The sequence below is a fragment of the Callospermophilus lateralis genome, unplaced genomic scaffold (assembly GCF_048772815.1).
Source record: "Callospermophilus lateralis isolate mCalLat2 unplaced genomic scaffold, mCalLat2.hap1 Scaffold_101, whole genome shotgun sequence".
NCBI classification, from domain to species: Eukaryota; Metazoa; Chordata; class Mammalia; order Rodentia; family Sciuridae; genus Callospermophilus; species Callospermophilus lateralis.
Window position 1 is genome coordinate 1,333,676 of NW_027510272.1, and position 23,781 is coordinate 1,357,456.

General features: G+C 32.9%; 1 protein-coding gene across 1 annotated transcript in view; it reads right to left on the reverse strand.

Moving 5' to 3' along the window:
* Positions 1-310: 310 nt before the first annotated feature.
* LOC143639964 (kinetochore protein NDC80 homolog) overlaps positions 311-23,781 on the reverse strand; it is a 40,289-nt gene continuing 16,818 nt past the window's right edge. Inside the window, 9 exon segments of the mRNA XM_077107973.1 lie at positions 311-448; positions 3,665-3,767; positions 5,599-5,729; positions 6,998-7,090; positions 13,610-13,642; positions 13,644-13,700; positions 15,968-16,120; positions 20,346-20,551; positions 23,597-23,741. Coding sequence (XP_076964088.1) covers positions 311-448; positions 3,665-3,767; positions 5,599-5,729; positions 6,998-7,090; positions 13,610-13,642; positions 13,644-13,700; positions 15,968-16,120; positions 20,346-20,551; positions 23,597-23,741 — 1,059 coding nt within the window.

The window sequence follows — 23,781 nt, forward strand, 5'->3', positions numbered from 1 at the left end:
TATATACTCAACTCTGCCACTAGAGTGGGAAAACAGACAAAATGTAAATGAATGACTGTGTCTGATTTGGTTCACAGGGTACTTGGCTAATTTCTGATTTAGACAACACTACCTATCTTCTCACCAATTGAAGTTAGGCAAAGACATATGAAAAAAAAAAACCACTGTACAAATGTAGTTTTATTAACTATAGGTACATTTAAAACTTGGCTATTGCATCTAAAAATGATCAAGAAATTATCATAATTTTAGGTTTCACATATTTTCAGTTCATGAATTATTTTTATAAAGGATAATCAGCAATTGATCTTCATTCACCAGAAGTCTTAAGTAGAGCAGCATTCTTCTTATATTTTTCTGTAATCTCTCTAATATTTTCCAAGAGATCTTCAGACATGCATTCTTCATATTCTCTATCAACTTTAGTAATCTCCTCCTCAAGATGTTTCTAGTAGAAGCAATTAGAAATTGTTAATGGAGAAACATTAATTTGTTCAAAGTGTGAAATTTGCAAACAAGAGTGAAATGTTTGTTAACAATAGAAATAAAAAGAATATTCTTGTATCTACCATGTTGGCCCTGTGTCCTTTCTTATTGAGATTCCCTCTTTTCTTCCCTAGAGATATTACTTGCCTGAATGTTTTGACTTTCTTTATACTTTTACCACATAGAGAGATATGTATGTGTCTCTAATAGGTTGTTATGTACCACATAATGATGTTTTGGACAATGATGTATTGTACACATAATGGTGGTTTCATAAGATTATATATCACCTAATTACATCTTAGTTTGTGTAGGGATCTATATGATGTGCAGAAAAGGACAAAATTGCCTAAAAATATTTCTATGAATGTGTTTCTGTCATACAATGCATGACTATCTTGGTTTAGTGGGTGCTGGTTTCAACCTTTGTGCTTATTGGAAATTATTAAATATAATAATCTATGACATGTTTTTCACTCAGTATTTTAAGATCACTTAGTGCACAGATGTACTAGCTATAGATTATTCAGATAGTGCTATGTAGCATTTAAATATGACTGAATCAACATTTTCTTATCTTTCTTTCTATTAGTGAATTTTTGTTTCTATTAGTGATTTTTTGTTCATTTCCAGATATAGCAGGCTGAAAACAATAATCTCCCCAGAGCTGATCATGCCTTAATTCCAGGAATCTGTGGCTATGCTATTGTGTATGGTAAAGAAACTTTACAGATGTGATTAAAAAGGTTTTAATTTTCTTTTTTAAAGCTAAGAATCTCATGAAAAGGTGATTATTCTGCATTATCTTGGTAGGCCAAATGTAACCACAAGGTCTTTATAAGGGGGAATTAGTTGTATCAGAGCCAGAGAGAGAGAAGAAAACAGAAGAGGGAAGAGAGGAGAAATCTACCCTGCTGCTGGCTTTGAAGACAGAAGAAAGAGCTACAAGCCAAGGACTGTAGGGGACTCTAGAAGCTGGAAAAAGGAAAGAAATGGATTCTACCCTAAATCCCTTGAAGGGCTGCAGCCCTGTGAACCCACATTAGACTTCTAACCTCCCTAACTGCAAGGTAAGGAACATGTGCTATTTTAAGACATTAATTAAGTTGGTGATAATTAGTTTTAGCAATCATAAGATATTAGCATACCATGTTATTATTATTATTATTATTATTGCTATTGTGAATGATACCATAAAAAATCACCACAAACCAGGTGGCTTAAAATAACAGTCATTTATTCTCATAATTCTTCAGGCTAGAAGTCTGAGATCAAGATGTAAGCAGGAGGGCTGGGGATGTGGCTCAAGCAGTAGCATGCTCGCCTGGCATGCGTGTGGCCCGGGTTCGATCCTCAGCACCACAAACACACAAAGATGTTGTGTCTGCCAAATACTAAAAAATAAATATTAAAATTCTCTCTCTCTCCCTCTCTGTCATTCTCTCACTCTTTCTAAAAAAAAAAAAAAAAGATGTAAGCAGGATGGTGCTCTCTGAAGGATACAGGGGAGAATCCTTTATTGCTTCTTCTCTGTTAATGGCAGTTCCACGAAATTCTTAGTGCTCTTTAGCTTACAGCAGAATCACTCACTTTAATCTCTACCTCTGTTTCATATGGATTTCTTATAAGGACATCAGATAGTGGATTTAGGGCCTGTGCTAATCCAATATGATTTCAACCTATTACCTGTGCAAAGACTCTACTTCCTAATAATGTTATATTCTGAGATCAAGGTAAAACAAGAATTCTGGGTGGCACTATTCAACTCAATACAGTGACCTAGAGGTAGAGTACTCACCTATCACATATGAGGCACTGGGTTCGACCATTAGCACACATACAAAAATAAATAAATAAAATAAAGTTATTAAAAAAAATAAATCCAGGGTGCATAGTTATATTAAGGATTGCCATGTTGTTTTCTAAAAGTGTTATATCAATTTCTACAACCACTGCAGTAAATGAGAACTTCTCTCTCTCTCTACATTGAGAATTATTAAACATTAATCTTTAGCCAACTTTTCTTTTCTTTTTTTTTAGGGGGGGGGTTTACTGGGGACTAATCTCAGGTGCACTTGACCAGTGAGATACATGCCCAGTCCTATTTTGTATTTTATTTAGAGACAAAGTCTTGCTGAGTTGCTTAGTGCCATGCTTTTTGCTGAGACTGGCTTTGAACTCATGATCCTCCTGCCTCAGCCTCCCATGCTATTGGGATTATAGGTGTGTGCCACCGCTCCAGGCTTTGGCCAACTTCTTGAATGTGGAATATGGTATATATTTTCATGTTTATTGCTTCATTTGTGCTTTTCTGAAATTTTCATTTGGGTCTTTCACTATTTTTATTTATTTTTAAAGGCCATAATATTTCTGGATATTAATTCTTTCTCACTTATGTTTTGAAAGCAGCAGTTTCAAGGTCTTTCAGGAGAGATGATGGGAAGTAGGGCAGCATATGCTCATATTTTGATAAGGTGATGTGATGAGTATTTTTTAAGCCATTTTCAACTGGAAATACATTATCACCCAAAAAAAGTACCCAGGAATTCTATGGTTCAGGAATTTATCTTAGCTTTTAGGGCTTGGCATTATAAGTTTGGGGAATAGTTATTTTTTTATTTAGTTGTGAATGAACACACAGTATCTTTATTTATTTTTATGTGGTGCTGAGGATTTAACCCAGTGCCTCAGAAATGCGAAGCAAGAATTTTACCACTGAGCTACAGCCTCAGCGCTGGATAAATAGTTTTATTGGTATACTACTAAGCTATTGGAAAGCTAGGGATAAGGCAAAACCTCATATTTCAGAAATACTTTATTCTGCATTTACATGAAATTACAGAAAGGAAAAACACTTATTATAAAGATATGTTCTTTCTTCTCAATCTTAATTAAATCCCAAATGTTCTCATATATTTTTGTTAAGTTGAACATGGCCTGGTGCAATACCATTATAGATTGTTGATATGAAAATATTATTGTATGTCATTTATGTGAATAAAACAGATTACTTTATAAAATGCACACACATTCTCTTATATTCCCTGGTTACACCATTAGACAGAATTTTTCTGACAAATTTTTATTAAGATATTTGCATATAAATGAAATTAACTATTTTAATTCCTATAGAGACAGAGCAGAAATATATTAAAGTTTTAAAGAATTTCACTCTTACCTCCACAGACCCTACATGTGTAGCAATCATTTCTAAAAGATGCTGCAAGTTATTTCTGACTTTTTGTCTTTCTTCATTTTTAGTCTGCACAACTAGTTGGTACCTGAAGAATAAAAACGTTTTTTTAAGTTTTCTAGAAAATAAATTAATATATCAGGTCTAGTTGGCACACTTCCTATTTTCATATTCAATAAAACAAAGCTGTGATTAGTCTGTGATGCTTACTATACATGTAATTCCTTTAGTTCTAGCTATCAATCATTAAAACAGAAATAATATTTTTCAAAGATGCTTTGTAAACCAACAAAACCAAGAGCACCAAAACTTTATCTTATGGCTTTGGGGATGGAATGCAAGGAATTGTGCATGTTAGGCAAGTGCTCTACCACTGAGCTTTATCCCCAGCCCTAAATGAGCTTACCTAAGTCTCCAAATGGATTATAACCCAATGTTTTAAGAGAAGACAGAAAATTGCAAAGAGGGGAGTAGAATTCTTACCTTTAGGAATTCAAATTGAAAACAAAATAGAGATCAAATAAACCTCTACTGTGTGTTTTATCCCTAGACTACAAATAAAGAAATGAAGATGTGTCACTTTCTCAAGTATTGTCCTTGCAACCTCAGTGTGAGATGTCTTTTAGTTATTTGAGGGCCATATAAGACTTGAAAAAAGTATCTATTCATATCAATGTACACAGAATATTATGGATTAATTATTTAGTATGTTGATTTTTATTTAGGTTGCACAATGTAATCACAAAAAAGCAGAATATTCTTCAAAGAAAGAACATTTTTATAGTTAATACATAGTTTGGCTAAAATTCTTCCTATGCAACTTTAAATTAATTTCAAAAATCTGGTAGGGATATGAGAATAATGCAAATTTGTGCTGGCTTATGCCAATTTTCTCCTTGAGAAATATTTGATGAATGTTGAAAACTGCACCCAGCTGTATCCAGAAATTAAGGTACACACAGAATATACACAAGCACATACTTCAAAAGTGTACTCTCTCAGTTCACTGCAAATGTGATCATGACATGCATCCACAACCAGTGTTATAAAATTTTCCATTCCATATCAGATAAATCTCCTTCTACCTCCTCATAACAACTAAGAGGCTACAACCCACTGAATCCCCATTTCTCAAAGCAAATTGTATGTCTTTTTAAGGTGAAAGTTCTCATGTTTATTTTGCATTTGCATATTTCATAAGTATTTAACATGTGTATGCTTATGCTAAAAGATTTTATTAGGTCATCATTATTTTCTCATGTGTGTCACTGATGTAGTTTTTGAGTGTTGTGCCTAATACCAATTTTCCTATAAGTGCTATAATTTTTAACTGCATTATTTTGCACAGCATGGCAATTATTAGCAAAGTATAAGTTGTATTACAGAACAATGACTCTATAATTTATAATATAATCACATTTTACTATATAATACACATAATTTCTAGGAAATTAAAAAAAAAAGTTTAGTGGGGCTTATTAAAGTTCACTCTCAAGAAGTCAAATTTATTTGAATTGATTTAAAATGTTATTTTGTGGGGCTGAGATTGTGGCTCACTGGTAGAGCACTCGCCTAGCATGTGTGGGGACCTGGGTTTGATCCTCAGCACCACATAAAAATAAATGAATGGAATAAAAGTATTGTGTCCAACTACAACTAAAAATATAAATATTTTTTTTTAATGTTATTTTGTTTTCAGGGATTAAAATTCACTAATCAATTAAATTTAAAATGAATCATTTCCTTCGGGCAATAACTATAAGAGTAGAAGAATGTATCTAACATTTTAAGTTGTTCTGATTAACTTCTATTCACCACTCTCTCCAACACAAATAGGAATTAAAGAAAACAAATATATATAGATTTATAGAAATTATAAGCAACTAATAAAGAAATAAATCTTGGTGAGATGAACTTACTCTGGCTGAACAGCATCTAACTCATTCATAGCTTCACTGAGGCCCTCATTAATAGCACTTTCCAGCAGGTGCTTATGTTTCTCCAAGGACTCAAGCTCTTTGGCACATTTTTCATCCTCTTCCTCAGCTTCCTATTAGGATAAAGTCATGGTTACATGTTTTTGATATTCATATTCCATATATTCAAGGTAGATTTTAAAAAGTACATAAAGAATTTTAAAATAATCCAGATTGCATCATTTGTAATCTCAGGATGCTTACCACAATTGCCATTGGGAATTCTGTATTATAAATATAACACAGATGTGACCTTTTCAAGAGGTCTGTATAGCTTTAATTTGGAATTTTCAAGTCTGACTATTTTATTTTCTTTTTGACAATTTTTTCTACAAACCTGAATTTTTTAGGTCATTATTTCACAATGGCATTAACTGTGCACAAATAAGCCCAAATACAATTTCTAGGTTTTTGAAGATAAATTATGTATCCTAAAGTCTTTCATTTAAGTGCTTCAGAGAATAAACTTAAGCACTGTCATGGAGCATACATGACAAAATAAAATTTATTATTAAATATCTCACATATAGATCATATTTTGTGGTAAATTTTCTAAAATTTTGATACTACTTAAAAAAACAAAACAATAACAATAACAACAACAACAACAACAAAATGCATGGGTTCCAAATATACAGAATAAGAAAAAGTTTTCAATTCCTGATACTTTGCTGGCATTAGTAATGGTATAGCTCAAAATTTCACTTAAATTGTCTAAGTGGTAATGAACAGAGTCATTTGAATACTTCTCTAAGTAAAATGCTGGGCAGGGGGTGACATATAAAGTAATTAAGAATCAATCTTAATATTTTATCTGCCTTCTAGATTTCATGAAAATAGTTTTCATCCTCAATCCTTTTTATCTTGAAACAGGTTCGGGTTAAGTTTCTGAGGCTGGCTTTAAACTTGCCATTCTCCAACCTTAGCTTCTGAAGCAGTTGGGATTACAGGCATGCAGTGACTATTTTTTGTTTTTAATCCCACCCAGCAACACAATAACTCTTGATGGGCAATTATGCATACAATAAGACTTTACTGGTGTTCAAGTTTAGGAGTATATAACATTGAATCTCTATAAAAAGGTAGAAGACATATGTTTAAAATATGTTTTTGTCTTGTAAGAATACTTAATCACATATGCAAGTATAAAATACCAGATGTGTTCTATGGTGAAATAACCTGAATCCAGAAAAATGTACTTTAAAGGACAGGATAAATGATTTACAATAAATTTTAAGAGAAGACAATCAAACATAAAGATTTCAGTTTTAATGTTAGACTATATGGTAAGTCAATCATGACACAGTTTTGGCTAACTTGAACAAATTAGCCAAGTTCTTACCTTAGCTTTTTGTTGGTAAAGATCATCCAGCTTTTGAATTTCCTTTTTCAGTGTTCTCACATTTCTCTTGCTTTCTGTTATCATTGTATTTAACTTGGGGAATAAAACTTTGGTTGAGAATCATAACTATACATCAAAGAAATTTAACATATCATATAATTTTATATTCTCTTTCTGTTATCATTTGTTTAGGCAATACTGGGGATTGAATCCAGGGCTCTACAGGCAAGAATTCTACTACTGAACAACACCCACTGCCCTTTTTTCATTTTTTGAGACAAGTTGCCTAGGTTGGCCTTGAACTTGTGATCTTCCTACCTCAGGCTCCTAAGGAGGTGGTATTACAAGCATGAACCACTTTGACTGGCTAACTTTTATATTCTCCATCAACTAACTATACCAATGTTATTTTTTCTAGTTTTTTTTTTACTTCCAATCTATTGTTTGTCCAAACATTTTATTATTCTCCAAAGAGGAACTGATTCCAAAGAAATTTTAAAATAAGATTACTAGGGCTGGTAATGTAGCTCAGTAGTAAGTGCTTACCTAGCACGTGTGAGGCCCTGGGTTTGATACCTAGCAACTCAAAAAAAAAAAAACACAAAAACAAAAAGCAAAACATAAAAACAACAACCAAAAACCAAACCAAAATCAAATAAAAACAAAAACAAAAAACTCAAAGTACTAATATGTATTTCTAGTGGTGGCTGTGGGAGTGTATATATTATATAAATATTATACACATCACATTATTACATATTATTAATATTGTTATACCAACATATTCATAAGTATAAATTATTTTTGCTGTCTAGATTTTTTATATATTTTATATTTTATATACTTCATATATATGTAGCTTCCTATTTGTGTGTTCACTCTCTGAGATGTTAAAAGAGAATTTTTATATTAATTTTTTTTCTTTTTTTGAGATGATGACTCTTCACATACAAGAATAAAATTTAAAAAAAATGTTTTTTTGGAAAAGCTTAGTTTATTTGGCAAAAGATAAGGTAATGAAATAATTATACTTATTAAAGACAATCCCATATACAGAATGTTATTTTATTATTTTACATATGAGAGGAGTGGATTGGAAAGAATGCTCTTTGCTTGGGTTCACACAGTTACCATAGGGTCAGAAATCAAAACCAAATGTTCAAACTAAAAAGATGTTTTCTAAATGTACATGCTATTTTTGAAGGGACTAACAAGTTAATAAGTGGTTTTGTTAAATTTACCTGCAATAAGATGAAAGGACAACCTAATAGTTTCTCATGGCTGGTCAAAACCATGTTTACCAGTTTCTACTTTCTGTATCAACTCTACCAAAGATATGTCTATTAAACATTTTTCCCCTAATTATAAAAATATTCATTGAGGCAAAGAGAAAAAAATATTAAATATTAAAATATTAAATATTAAAAAAAATAAATAAAGAAAAAAATATTCGGCATACTTTTTTAGTATTTTCCTCATTCATTTAATAAAGAGCTCAAGATAATCCAAGATACCATAATTATTTCAATTAGATGAGCTTCTCTTTTTTTTAATCACTAACAGAAACCACCAATGTGAAATTCCATTATTTCCTGCCTCTAATTAACATAATTGTGTGAGGGTTTTCCTTCTTTTAATGTGCATTCTTTTATTCCTAATATTTAAACTTTATCCTCATTCCCTTCAACTCCCTCTCACATCATTAAACCAAACAATTCCCTTATCTGGCAAAACCAAACAAAACCACAAAAACCAGAAACCTTTTCTACACATCTCTTTTCTTACTACTGTTCCAAATCCTTTCTTCTGATTCAAATATTGGTAGTACTGTAATGTGGAGTAATCCACAAAGGCAAATATATTCATAATATTATATCTCCTTTTCTATTATCCATACCTCAACTCACAGTAATATGGTTTCTGGCTTGTTGGCTCCATGAAGCCGTTTCTGCAAATGTCACTGGTAACTTCTTTCCTCCCCTCAACCCTTTCAATCCAGGCTGGTGGGTTGGTTGGGGATCAAACCCAGGTTCTGGAATGCTAAGCATGTCCTCTATCATTTAGCACACCCCTGGCTCTTCAGTAACATCTTAAATTCTAAAGTCAATGGATACCTTTCAGATATTTAATTCTATTTGTCATTTTAGCTCTAATTGTGGTTACTAATAGCTTCTTTTTAAAAAGCCTCTCCTTGGTTTTTAAGACCATGGAATCTCCTGATTTCATCTCTAAGTCTTGGAAAGTCCCTCTTCACATTCCTTTACATTTCTTTTTCTATTCATAATTTGGATATAGATGTTCTTCCAGGATTCTGATCCTGGCTGTAGTCTCACTTGCTCACTTGGGAGAGTGCTCTCTCACATCACATCTGGGAGATCGTTTGACTTTAACAACCTGCCTGCTAAAATATACATACATACATACATACACATACTGATTTTACACTTTGATATCCCAGAGACCTGAAACTCAGCATATCCCAGACTGCAAAAATTTTGTTCTGTACCTCTCTCTCATCAAATATCAAGGTAAAGAACAACATCACATGCCGATTTGTCAGATACAATGTACCTAGACATTCTTTATTTCACTTTTCTAGCCTTCACATCCAACTGTTCACTTCAGTACTGAATTCTGTTGTCTCCGACTTCCAATTTCTTTTCTCCATCCTCACTGTAGTACCTTGTTGTGGGTCCTTATCATTTATTACACAGGATATAATTTAGTCTCCTAAGTCTATGTTTCTGGCTCATGAACCTCATCTATTTTTTCAAAATGCCAAATGCATAGGTGATTATCATTCTTACTAAAAAATCTTCAATGGCCCCATTGCCTATAGAATAAAAATTCTCCCAGTAAGTAAGGACAAGTTAATAATAATTAGATTATTGTTTCCCCAGGCTTTTCTTTTATCACACTTAACACTCTTGTAATTTGTTAACAAGCTGTGTACTTTGGTTTCTGGGCCTTTAATTAGGGCACACATGTAAATTTCTGTGTATCCACTGATGAAGTCCTAGCTCAGTTAAGTTAGTGCATCTTTCAGAAAGACTCCTATGCTTATCTTAGGGTAATATAAGAATACACAGCTTATTTATACTACAAAAATGTTATGATAGAAGAAATTGTTTTCATACCTGCCTTTTCAATCGAAAAGGCAAGAGCTGTACTATAATAGTACTACCAACACTAATTATAGTACCAGCCACAGAGACACTCCAGAAAATATTTACTAATTAAAATTCAGTGGCAATTATTTAAGTTTACCTGTACATTTACATTTGTAAGAATATAAAACATAAAAAGAATCTTTTTTTTTCCTTTTCTGATCCCTTAAATATCATTGTTGCTTAGTATTCTATATTCTGTTATTTAATTTATACATTCTAAGAAATATCACCCACATCCATGGCTTGTAAGTGTGATTGGTTTGACTTTCTTTTGTGGTGTTTTTGTTTTGGTATACAATAGCCTTTAAGAATGAATTAGGTCTCTTTGTGCTTTTTAGCAATTTACATGTCATGAAAATCATCTGACCTTCAATAATTGAAAACAATGAACTTTTGTAAAAATCACCTGTTATTAAAATCTTTTTGGAGAGCTAATTATCTCTGTACTTTTGATTCTGGTTACTTAATTGTTTTGACATTTTATTTTGAGTCAATTTTGAGATTTGTATTATTCATGCTGTAATTCAATTTGATAAAAAACAATTTTAAAGATAAGATTTTTATAGAATCCTTTTTATTTTATTTTTATTTTTGCCATGCTGGGGATACAACCTAGGGCCTTGTGCATGCTAGGTAAGTGCTCTACCACTAAGCCACATCCTTAGCCCTTCCAGTAATATTTTTGTTCACATGAATTACTCTGTAATTCAAATGAATTTCCACCATCTCTCTATAAACTGTCTACTTCTTACTTCACATTTTCCTTCTTTTACCTGAATAGTTTTGGCAATTATCTGTAAATACTTTTCAGATTGACTAGCTTCATTATTCCAATTTATTAATTTCTGTATGATCTTTACTATTTCCAATTGCTATTTTATCCTATGTCATCTTATCTTGATTAGACTATTGTCAAACTGAAAAAAGGTTTAAGTCTTTAGTCTCATTAGCATCAGGTATTACTGATTACTTTCTTCTTAAAATCTCTCATATTTTGGCTTCTACTACATATTCTCTTCTTTAAAATAAATAACTCTCTTGCTATTTTGTCCACTTTTCTAAGTATTTTTTCCAGAATGTTTTTTTTTCTTTCTCGATCCCTTAAATGTCCTTGTTTCTCAGGATTCAATGTTCTGCTATTTTATTTATACATTCCAAGAAATATCACCCACATCCATGGATTCCACTATCATATGTGTGCTAAAGACTATTAAAACTATTTGAAGCCCTGGTCTCTCTCATGCTCTGAATCTACTGCTTCAACTTTTCTCTCACTTTTCTTCCTCTAGGTAATACACTATAGTCCATTCAGTTGCCCATACCAGAAATCTGGAAGTCATTATAGAACTTTTTTTTCTCCAAGCTTGGTCATTAAATCCTTGGAATTTATTTACCTTCTTAACACTTCCTAAACATGTCCCTTTCCCTCTGTTTCTACTATGAATAGATTGGTTTAATTTTCATTGCATCCTTTCTAAGCCACATTTTCCCATAACTTAAAGGGTTTTGCAAAAATGCAAATCTGATTAGCATAACTGCAGAAATGTCAGCCTTTTTCTCCAAGTGGGAGCCCTTGAAGGGTAGGTTTATCTTTAGAATACTAACATGAGGCCTAGACTATAGTAGGCATTTTATAAAACTTTCTTTCCCCAAGATTTCCTGCTCAAAGTCTTTCAAGTTTCAAGTCATTCTGAAAGTTGTTTTAGTCATGAGGCCCCTATTGCTTGGAATTTATCTTTTGGAGGTTCTTCAGATTTAATGTCCATTTCAACAAAAAAAGAAAATCAAACTGAAGCAGGTTAAAAAAAGACCTTGTCTCAAATAATCACCACACCTTGTATACAGTCTAAACCTTCCCATGCCCTAATATTTCATAAATCCCAAATTACTCAATAATGTTTCAAACTTGGTTTTTTTGAGGAGTTTCAAACTTGTTTTTTAACTTTCTAATACAAAGTAATTCTTTTTTTATTTTTGGGGTACCAGGCATTGAACTCAGGGCACTCAACCACTGAGCCACATTCCCAGTCCTATTATTTTTAATTTAATATTTTTTTTTGTGGGGGGGGGCTGGGGATGTGGCTCAAGTGGTAGTGTGCTCCCTGGCATGCATGCGGCCTGGGTTCAATTCTCAGCACCACGTACAAACAAAGATGTTGTGTCCGCCGATAAATAAAATAAATAAATAAATATTAAAAAAATTCTCTCTCTCTCCCCTCTCTCACTCTCTCTTCAAAAAAAAATATTTATTTTTTAGTTGTAGTTGGACACAATACCTTTCTTTTATTTATTTATTTTTATATGATGCTGAGGATTGAACCCAGAGCTCTGCCTGTGCTAGGCAAGTGCTCTACCCTAGAACCACAACCCCAGCCCCCACAGTCCTATTTTTTGTATTTTATTTAGAGACAGGATCTCACTGAGTTGTTTGATGCCTCGCTTTTTTGCTGAGTCTGGCTTTGAATTCCTCCTGTCTGGGTCTCCTGAGTTGCTGGGATTACAGGCATGGACCACTTGCACTGAGCCAAAGTGAGTTGTTACAGAATTTTTTAATTTAAAAAAATGACTTTCTGTGGGTTATTAGTATAATTATTTGTGAACTACAATAGGCTTTGTTTCTAAGTGAGAAAAAAATAAACATATTTCTATTTAGAGAAAAGATAAGACTTCATTCTTATCCAGGAATCCTAGTCAGAACACAATAGTTCTTTTCTTTATTGTGGTGCTGGAGTTTGAACCCATAGCATTGTGAATGCAAGGAAAACACACTTATCAACTGAGCTATATCCCCAGCCCACACAATAGTTCTTGAAGAGTTGAATTAACAACTAGGGGCTTCCTTTAATTGTTTGGTGTCATAAAAACACACTCTAGTGTGTTTGGGAAGCAACTTCTTAACTTTTCTCAATCAACTACTACAGCAATGTTTACTTTAAAGGTTATTAAATATAATATCAGGTCTTTTTCAGGGATATAGGTGGTTGGCTTGGAATTGTTTCATAACTGTTTCAAGGATCTCAGAAGCAGGAACTTTCTGAAAACTAAATGGACTTCTATTAGCATTTAAGTTCCCCTGAAATTCCATGATCTAGAAAGAAATACTTGGCAAAAAGAAACCTCTAAATCCATCACAGTTGGTTAGCCTCACCATAAATGACACATACATACTTTAAAGTAAAGAGGGAATTCTGTAGTTCTCTTACACCCCCAAAAGGGAATGAAATCTAGTTTCATGTCACTATATTATAGTGATATAAGAAGCCTAGGATATTTAAATTACTTGATAAGTTACTTCAAATATTTCAGTCAAGTTTGTACCAACTTTCATTTTACAGAATTTTTTAAATAAAAATTAATTCCTTGGCAACTAGAAACCACAAATCACATTTAATATTAGGCTTAAAAAACTTATTTTTGCTTTAATCTAAGTTTCATTACTTACTTGTTCTAAAGTATCCTCCAAACCCATTTTTTTTATTCAGAGCTTTATTAATTTCTTCTTCATTTTCATTCAGGAGTTCCTTGAGGGGTACCTATACAAAACATGAGAATGTTAGTGAAAGGTAATAATAAAATTTATTTTATGTGGAATATGTAAATTGTGATACAGGGATTGATTTCTATCATGGGGATTGTACCCAGGGCCTTGTGCATGCTGGGCAAACATTCTGCCACTGAACTACATCCCCAACCCTTTAAAAAATAATTTGAGACAGTGGCTTGGTAAGCTGTCCAGGATGGTTTAGAACTTGTCATCCTCCTGCCTTGGCCTCTGACTAGCTAGATTATAAAGGTATGTGCCTGGAAAGCTGTAATATTTTTAATTTAATACAACATTACTAAGAAAATAAAACTATTTTTTAATGTAATTTCTATACCTGTAGAATATAACTCGCGTTTGGTTTTTAATACTTGCAAAGTTAAAGAATTACTCATCTATTCTGGAAATTCACTTCCAATATTTTTTAGGTACACTAGGTTTACTGAAGTAATCTTTCTTCTTTTTCTTCTTATTTTCTTTGGTACTGGAGACTGAAACCAGGGATGCCATACCATTTAGCTACATCCTTAGCCCTTTGTATTTTTTGAGACCGTGTCTTGCTAAGTTGCTTAGGACCTCTGTAAATTGCTGAGGTTTGCCTCATACTTGTGATTCTCTTGTCTCGGCCTCCTGAACAGGTGGGATTACAGGTGTGCTAAACCATGCCCACCTTACTGCAGTAATTTTTTGAAAACAATTTATATGTAGGTTGTATTTTTATGCTATGTTCTCCAGATAGATCCATTTCTCTTACTCCTCTTTAGTTTTATCATTCTCAACTTGTTTTTTCTATGTTTGTCTTCTGTCCTACAGATTTTAATTTCATCACTACTTTGTTGCTTCTCATTATGCTTTTCTTTTATTGAGGTGAAATTCACATTTTAAGATGGTTAAACTGAAATAAAAAATTAAGTGTGCAATTCAGTGGCATTTAGAGATTCTCAATGCAATGTAAACATATCCCTAGTTCTAAACATTTCCATTATTCAAAAAAAAAAAAAAACTCATAGGCCATTATGGTGGTCTTTAAAAATTTGGGGTAAATTTTTAAATAGTGGTTCTCTACCACTGAGCTATATTCCCAGGCTTGTCAATTTTTTATTTTGAGTAAGGGGCTAACTATATTGCTGAGGCTGATCTTAAAATTGCCATCTTCCGGCCTCAGTCTCTTGAGTCGAAGAAATTATAGGCATGTACTACTATATCTGGCTAAGTCTAACTTAACCCATTTCAGTACACTAATAAACTAATCTCCAGGAAAGTAAAGGTTTAATCTTCGTATTTTATGGTCTGCAACATAATATATATTCAATTAATATTTGTTGAATTATTCTCAAGGGAAAAAGTGCATAGCTTTTGAATTTGACATCCTTCTATTCAAAAAGGTAAGTATCAGCAGGGTGCAATGGCACACCCATATAATCCCAGCAGCTCAGGAGGCTGGGACAGAAGGATTAGGAGTTCAAAGCCAGCCTCAGCAAAAGTGAGGCACTAAGCAACTCACTGAGACCCTGTCTCTAAATAAAATATAACATAGGGCTGGGGATATGGCTTAGTGGTTGAGTGCTCCTGATTTCAATCCCCAATAACCCCCACACCCACAAAAAACAAACAAACCCCCACCAAAAATGTAATTATCATGAAAGAGGGCATTTTAAGGGGCCAATAAAATATTAAAATTTATGAATAAGACATTGTGATAGAGCAAACTAAAATTTTTATTCCCAAAATTATTTCCTTGGTCATGTTGCAAAATTAGGCATAGATTTCTCATTGTTGAATGCTAATATTCCTTAATGCATTAGTACATCTTATGTTTTCCTGTGTGTTCTTTTTCACACACCATCCCATGAATATTTCAGTTTTCAAGATTTCATTACATGGTTACCATCTCTGTGGAGTTTTATTGCTACCTGGGAAAACCAATCATGCTATATCTTGTAAAGACTTCCAATAGAGCACATATTTGTCATTCATTCATTTATATCTTTCTCCCATGAGGGGACTAGGAGCAAAGGTTGTCATGCTTGTCTGTGTAGTCTTGGTGTCTGTCTTGTATATACATTAATTACTTACTGGATAGTTGAATAAAGTAGCTAGAGAAGAAGAGGTTTTATACTTTGAAGAGTTAGCTATAACAAAGACAAGATTTCTACCACCAAGAAGAAAGAAGACCAAGAAGTTCTGACTCTTTAGTCCTGGGATATGGACATATTTAAGTTCAAATTCTTACAGATAACAATCTCATAATTTACTTACATAAACTTGAGCCCTGTATTTGATGAGGCAGTTGGCGCCTGCTTCAGGATTAAACTTAATTTCAAAGTCATAACCTTTGGAATTCTCAGCACTTTTAGGAAGAAGTTTTAATTTTCTAGAGAGTTTTTGATATTCTTCTAATTGTGTTTCAATCTAAGGAAAGAACACAAAAAGAAATGTTAAAAATAAAGTAGCCCTATTTCATATGGTTTTCAACTGGCATTTCTGCAATTTAATATAAAATGTTATGACTATTTTTAGTAGTTTAGTGATTTAGTAATTTTTAGTAATAAGGGTGGCAACTTAAAAATACATAAAAGATGAAAGGTTTTATTCATACTAAATCTATAGAATAATTTTAAGCCTATAATTAATTGGTAAGTATTATATTACTATTCTTCCATTTACCTGATAAACAATTTAGAATAAGTGTCCATATTTAGATTTTAACTAATACTTACTTTTCCAAACGCTAGACAGAGAAATTATGAAACATAAATAAAAACCTTAGTTTCGTCAATGTACAAATTAAAACATTTAATTTATTCAAAATAAGTGAAATTTAATTATTTAAGTTTCAAAATGCTATCTTAACTGTTTGATAAAAATATTTTAGTAATGTATGTCACATTTCCTGTCCTCCCTCTTTCCATCGGGGCTTTGTTTAAATTATGTTATCAGAAAGTTCTCCCTTCTAATGTAGACCCCATGGTTTTTCTCAAACCTCACTTCTTTTTTTTTTCTATAGCAATCATCATTAACTGACAAAATAAATCGCTCACTTTCACTACTGGAATGTAATCACCATGAAAACAGCTGTATCTACTGTATCTACAACACTGCTTGGCATATAGTAGATGCTTACTATTTGATTGAATAAATAAATTGCAGATTCTAGGCACCTTATTTTTATAGTGCTTTCTCCATTTAATATGTACTTGGTTTTTAATAACTATTAAATATTCATAAAGTTTGAGTAAAGAAATGCAATGGCAAATAATTTTTAATTACAAAGAAAGCATTAGATCTCAAAGCAATACTACTTGTATATTAAGATTTTTCTAATAATAAATTAGGAAATCGTTTCTATTTCTTTACTATAATATACTGGCTCTCTTGGAATCATTAAAGTATGTAGTTCTATTTGTCCTTATGCTAAATGATGCTGGGAGTAGTTTCTTCTGTTCTTTTCTTCAAACTGTACAGAAAGCAAATATGTGACACATGTGTCTCTAGTTTCTCTTTCCCACATCAATTCCCACAGCAAAATTTTATTACACTCTTTCCTGATGAATATAGATTTAGTACAATGTCCATCTCAGCAAAGAACTCCAGAAGGCTAATACCAGAGTTGAGATGTGAAACAAAAATTAGTCCCAGAGTGGGATGATAAATGAATGAAATGTTCATACTGATCTTTTGTGTACTGCCACCATCCTTTAATATCTCTCTTAACTAATTCTTAGGAATCCACTTCTCTAAGTTTTGTTTGCACTGTCCATGGCCTTGCTCTGGCTCATCCCCAGTCTACTGCTTTCCCAATTCCTCATTTTTTTTCCTCCATTCAGCCTAGTCATCCAACTACTAATTGTAGTTTATTAAACTTAGATTTCACCTAGATCAGAAATTCATAACTTCCCTTTATTGTACAGTGCTGGTGAAATAAGGTATAGTGAAGTAATTGATTTCAGATACACTGATTAAGTCTAACCATGTTCAATTTCCTGAAGAAGCAAATGGAGACTATGGGAGGTTAGATGACATGACAAGGTCACATAGGTGGGTAGTGGCAAATCCAGCGCTAAACCCAAGGTTTATGAAATTCTAGGCTAGGTTTGAAGACTTTGTCTTACCACCAGAGGCCATCTCCCTTTCCTTCTCTTTGTTGGGATTGAACCCACAGACTCACATAAGGTAAGCATTCTATCACTGAGCTACTACTCCAACATCTATTTCCTATGAATTTCCCTTTTTCTCCTTGATAAACAACTGGTGAGTTTACCTAGCAATGTCATGAAGAAGAAAGGAAACAGATGGCTAAGGAAAGAGCAGAATTATATAAAACATGGTAAAGAAACAAGGTAAAGCTTTGTTAATATTGAACTGTCCATTTCATATTGAGATTCATATATATCGGTATGTAAAATTCACACTTTCCATAAATCAGTTAAAATCTGAATGTTCAAGAAATTATCTGCAGGCTGAGGATGTAGCTCAGTGATAAAGCCCTTGAGAGGCACTGGGTTTGAACCTCACCACTGCAAACAATAAAACAAAACAAAAACAAAAACAAAAAAACCCAAATCTCTTTGATTATGTCTATAATGCTGTTTATAAATGTGACCAGGAATAGAAACTAGTATTTCCCCCTTAGGGAAAACTAAGTTGCTGTGTTTTAACAATTTTTTTCATGTGATGAATGTGTAATAAATACTGGCTAGGGTTGTAGCCAACTGGTGGAGCGCTTGCCTCACACATATGAGGCATTGGATTCAATCTTCAGCACCACATAAAAATAAACAAACAAAATAAAAATATTGTGTTCAACTATAACTAAAAACATTTTTTAAAAAACTGTAATAAGAAAATTATTAGAGGTTATAAGATAAAAAAATCATTATTTTGGAACAAAAATCAAATGATAAATTTTTCTCATTGAGGTTTAGATTTTCAAACTAAATCTACCAATAAGCAAACATTATAAATGAAAATTAAAGAATGAAAAACTTTAAAGAAAAAATGTAAGTCTGAAACGCTCTACTCTCTATTTTTCTCCATTAAATAAAAAAAAAGCCTTTTAAACACTTTTTTACAAAAAAAAAAAAGATAACTGGAACTAATAGGCTATAAGCAAGAGTAGAGAATGCATGAAAATTAAGTGTCAGGAATAATGAAGACTGCCTACAAAAATAAGAGTAACTTTTCATTACCTAGAAATTCATATGGCCAGAAAGTCTACTTTATCAACAATGTTGGCTAAAGTATTAAAGTATTATCTATAAAATTAAGCTTAGGCTAAGTAATTTGGTTTTTTATGCTGAAGTCTAAACCCATATATACAATAATTTATTATGTCCTGGATGCCACATATAAACAATACCTCTATCCCCACTCCTGACTTATTTCATATTTCTCTTCTATTCCCAAGTGAGTGGTACTATTACCCAACTGTGCAAGCTAGACACATGGATGCTCCCCTTCTCCTTCATTTTCTCATTTACTGTACCTCCTAAGTAGCTAGAATCCACTCACTTCTTAGAATCCCTATTAGCATTACCTAAATTTAGCTTGTAATTTCTCCCTAGATTACTGATACAGATCCTTATTTAACTGTTTTGCTCCCTTGAAACACATTTTTTCATATTGCCAAAAATAACACTTTTCTGAAGAGGTGATTATACTTCTGTATAATTTTTAAGTTCTGAGAGTTTTCAGGTCTTATAAGCTACAAGAAAAGTTTGGTCTTTTAAACTACTAGAAAAGGTTGTACATTAGGCTGCTTAGTCTGAGTTTTCCCATATATTCCTTTTTTGCTAATTCAAGCACAAAAGAGTTGCCATGTTAACTCTTTCTTATATTTCCTAATTCAATTTGAAGTGTTATCTCTTAAAGGAAGCCTTTTCTAAAAACCTTCTCATCCATTTCCCCACATCATGCACACTAAATCTGGGTTAGTTATACTATATGCTTCCTTAACACTTTGTGCAAATATCTATTAGAATTTGATCTCACAATAGAAAATATAAGGAGATTCCTTTCTTCCTTTTTGGCAGAACTGCACTGGGGATTGAGCCCAGGGGAACCCTACCACTGACCTACATGGCCAGTTATCTTTGTTTTTTGTTTTGGAACACTGTCTTGCTAAGTTGCTGAGGCTAGACTCAAACTTTTGTTATCTCTGCCTCAGCCTTCTGAGAGGCTGGGGTTATGGGTATTTGCCACTATGCTGGGCTAGGTCAGATGTTTCTTGATGGAAGAACCTTTACATTTTTATCTTTATTTCCCCTATTCTCAGCAGAGTAAGTGGCACACAGTGGCTGTTACAGAACTGTATGAAGAGTGAATAGGTAGATGAAGAGAGATTCATTTCTTCCTCTTCAGATGGGATTTATGAAAATTATTTCATGGTCTTAAGAGAGATTATTTCATTTATTTCTTTGTTCCCTGTAATAAAATACAGTATACCTTAAATATGACTGTGAGAAAGTGTTACTGAATTGACATGAAAGTAATGAGTATTTTAGTCATGCTAAATGTCAATGTTAGACAATTTTACCTCTTTAGCCAACTTAGTCTACCCTCCAAGTTCTTCTTAATTGGAACAGACCTTTAAAAAGGTCAACTCTGATGAGTTGCTACCAAAAATGGTACGACTTACCGCCTCTTTTCCTCTGGCATACTTTAACTCTTCATTCCATAACTGCTGTTGTTCAGCTTCCAGCTCCTTGGTTAATTTATTAATGGTCTGCTGCAATTCATTTTTTTCATGATTTATTCTCTCTATGTCTGCAACTGAGTACTTCTGGTTATCAACAACATTCAGTAGATGTGCATTCTCCTGTTTTATTGTTTCACATTCTAGTTCTGAATTGGGAAAAAAAAACAAACTTTTAACTTCTTCAATTACTATAAGAAAACTGATGCCATTATTTAACAGGACTAATGTCTAACTATCCAAGTTGTGTATATACATATTTCTTCTTCTTTTGGCTAATTTAGGTCTCACTCTGCTAATAACATTCTTAGAAATAATACAGTTAAAATTCTGTTAGTGTCTTATTTCTCTATTGTCTTACTATGGCTTTCAGAATGTAGTATATGAAAAAACTGTAACCTAATACATAATAATTACAATTAAGAATATTTGTACTTAGGAGGGGTAAGAGGGGTAGTCTGTTTCTGTTAATATTCATTTAAATGCTTTTAATAGATGACTTTTTAAGAAAAATTAAACTTTATTTTTTTTTATTTATTTGTATGCAGTGTTGAGAATCAGACCCAGTACCTCACACATGCTAGGCAAGCACTCTATCACAGAGCCACAACTCCAGGCCCAATAGATGACTCTTCAAATAGCAAGAAAAACCACATCCACAAATATAAAAACTTTATTTCATTAAAATAAAGTTTTTAGGGCTAGGGTTCTGGGTTAGTGGTAGCACGCTTGCTTAGCCTACCATGTGTGAGGCACTGGGTTTTATTCTCAGCACTGCATATAAATAAATAAATAAATAGATAGATAGATAGATAGATAGATAGATAAATGGTCCATGAATATCTAAAATATATTTAAAAAGATAAAAGTTTTAATTTAAATAAATCAGTATTTTCCAACATCCTGACTCATGCCTTACACAGATATGATAATATTTTTATAACAGGTTGGGATAAAGGGAAGGAGTTGACTAACTGGGTAAAGAACATCATCTTGAGTGCTGAAAGGACCGATATGTCATTTTTTTGTACCAGGAATTAAACCCAGAGTTGTTTAACCACTTACTCATATCCCCAGTTCTTTTTCTTTTTCTTTTTTAAGACAGTGTCTTACTAAGTTCTTGCTAAGTTGCAGGGCTGTGCTAAGTTGCTAAAGCTAGCTTTGAACTTGTGATCTTCCTGCCTCAGCCTGCTGAGCTGTTGGGATTATAGGTGTGTACCCCATGTCTGGCTCAACTTTGTTATAACCTATCTGTAGCCCAAGCCCAATATTTGGGAAACTCCTCATCTGAACTTAAAATAAATTAATGTTGATTTAGGAAAAACTTTATGTATTTATCACAAATACCTGTTCAAAAATATGTTTAGAGTTAAAATATTTCTTTTACAGTCTTGGCTGCAAATGGCTTTAAATAATCAAGAAAGTTAAAATACTCCCAAGAATTAAGACATCTTAGGTTAATTGTTAAAAAAATAATCTCTCAAACTAAACCACTTTGAAATGACAAATGGTAGCTGAAGTATTACTCTTTTATCTATTCAGTTTGCAACTTTTCGGAAAAAGTTTTTGTAAGTAGGAAATATGACAATTATCTTAATTATATGCTAATAATGAACAGATGGCATTTATGTTAGAAAGTATTGACTTAGTTACATTACAAATATTGTTAGAATAACAAATTAGTTATGGTTCCTTGTCATGATGGAGAACAAACAAAGGGTAGTGACTAGTTTAGTTTGTATAGAGCAAATTAAACATATATAATCACAGTCATTTAGAAAAAAAACTGATTTAGCAAATTCTTGGGATAATTATAAGCCTTGACTTGACAGATGATCAATACTCCATAGACTGAGTTAAATCAAAATACCTGAGGATTATCTATATAATTTCTGCATGGTACAGACTCAATTTATAAAGTTCTAAAATAAAATACAAGAAGGCCAATTCCTGAGAAAGTAAATAGGATAATTTTTCATGTATTTACTTTTAAACTGTAGCCCAACAGTTTTGTGATTTGTAGATACCTTCCTTTTCTCTCCTTCTAGATGCTATCAAATATGTGTGCCACAGTATTTGCCAATTTTACAATTAAGATGGATATGTGTTTATGAAAACAAGGATAGGGAGACTCAGGATACAAACAAGGTTTCTTTAGTTGTGCTTTTGCTTCTTGAGAATTGTAGTATTTGCATCTTTTCATCTTATTTTCAGATTTAGCTGCTGAGCTGCTTTTATTTGTAGCAATGGAGAGTAAGACAGAGCACCCTGAAACAGGCAGAGATCAAGAGTCTGGCTTATTAATTACAAAGCAGAATCGAAAAAATATAGAATAACACACACACACACACACACACACACACACACACACACACCACACACTCATATCTGGCAGCATGTGTTCTTAGGGTGGGTCCCTGTTGACTTTAGAGAGCTTGTGCTTGAAAAAGTGGAGGAGGTTGTATGATGGTGACACAAATATATGAAGTCCTAATCTCTGGAACTTGTAAACATTACTTTATTTGGAAAAGGATTTTTGCAGATGTGATTAAGAATACTGGGACAAGCATATAGCTCTGGATTATGCATGTGGGCTCTAAATATCACAAGCATCCTTGTAACATCAAAGCAGAGGGAGACATCACACAGAAGAAAACACAACATAGAGGCACAAGCATTTAATCCCAGTTCCTTGAGAGGCTGAGGTAGGAGGATAGTAAGTTAAAGGCCAGCCTAGGTAATCTGGCAACTCCATCTCATCATCTTTAAAAAAAAAGACACACATGGAAGGCAATATAAAGATGAAGGACAGGGAAGGCAATATAAAGATGAAGGCAGAGAATCAGAGAATGTAGTGATGTTAATACAAGCTGGGGAACACTGTCCAATACCAAAAGCTGGAGGAGGCAAGGAACAGATTCACCCTAAGTCCTTGGGGGGAGGGTATTGCTATTGGTTTTTGGGACATACAACATCAGTAACTACTATAGACTGAGTAAGTTTTTATTGTTTTAAACTACCAAGTTTGTAGTAATTTGTTACAGCAGCTTCAGAAAACAGAAAAGGCATTGGAAACTTGGTAACCAGCTATAAAAATTTACCATAGAATCAAAATAGATATAGATAACAAAGGTCTTGGCATATATGGGACAATATTCATCTGAATTATTTCTTTCAGCATTAGCTGTGCTTACCTACTCTAGCAATTTCTTCTTTGAGATTATTTAATTTCTGGTTCAGAATGACTGAATGAGACTCCAAATTGCTCATGTATGCCTGATATTTCTGAACATCTGCTTGTAAGGAAGTTTTCAACTTCCTTAATGACTCTAGATGGTTCTTTAAGAGAAAAGAATATTAAATTAGTTATTTTCATCAA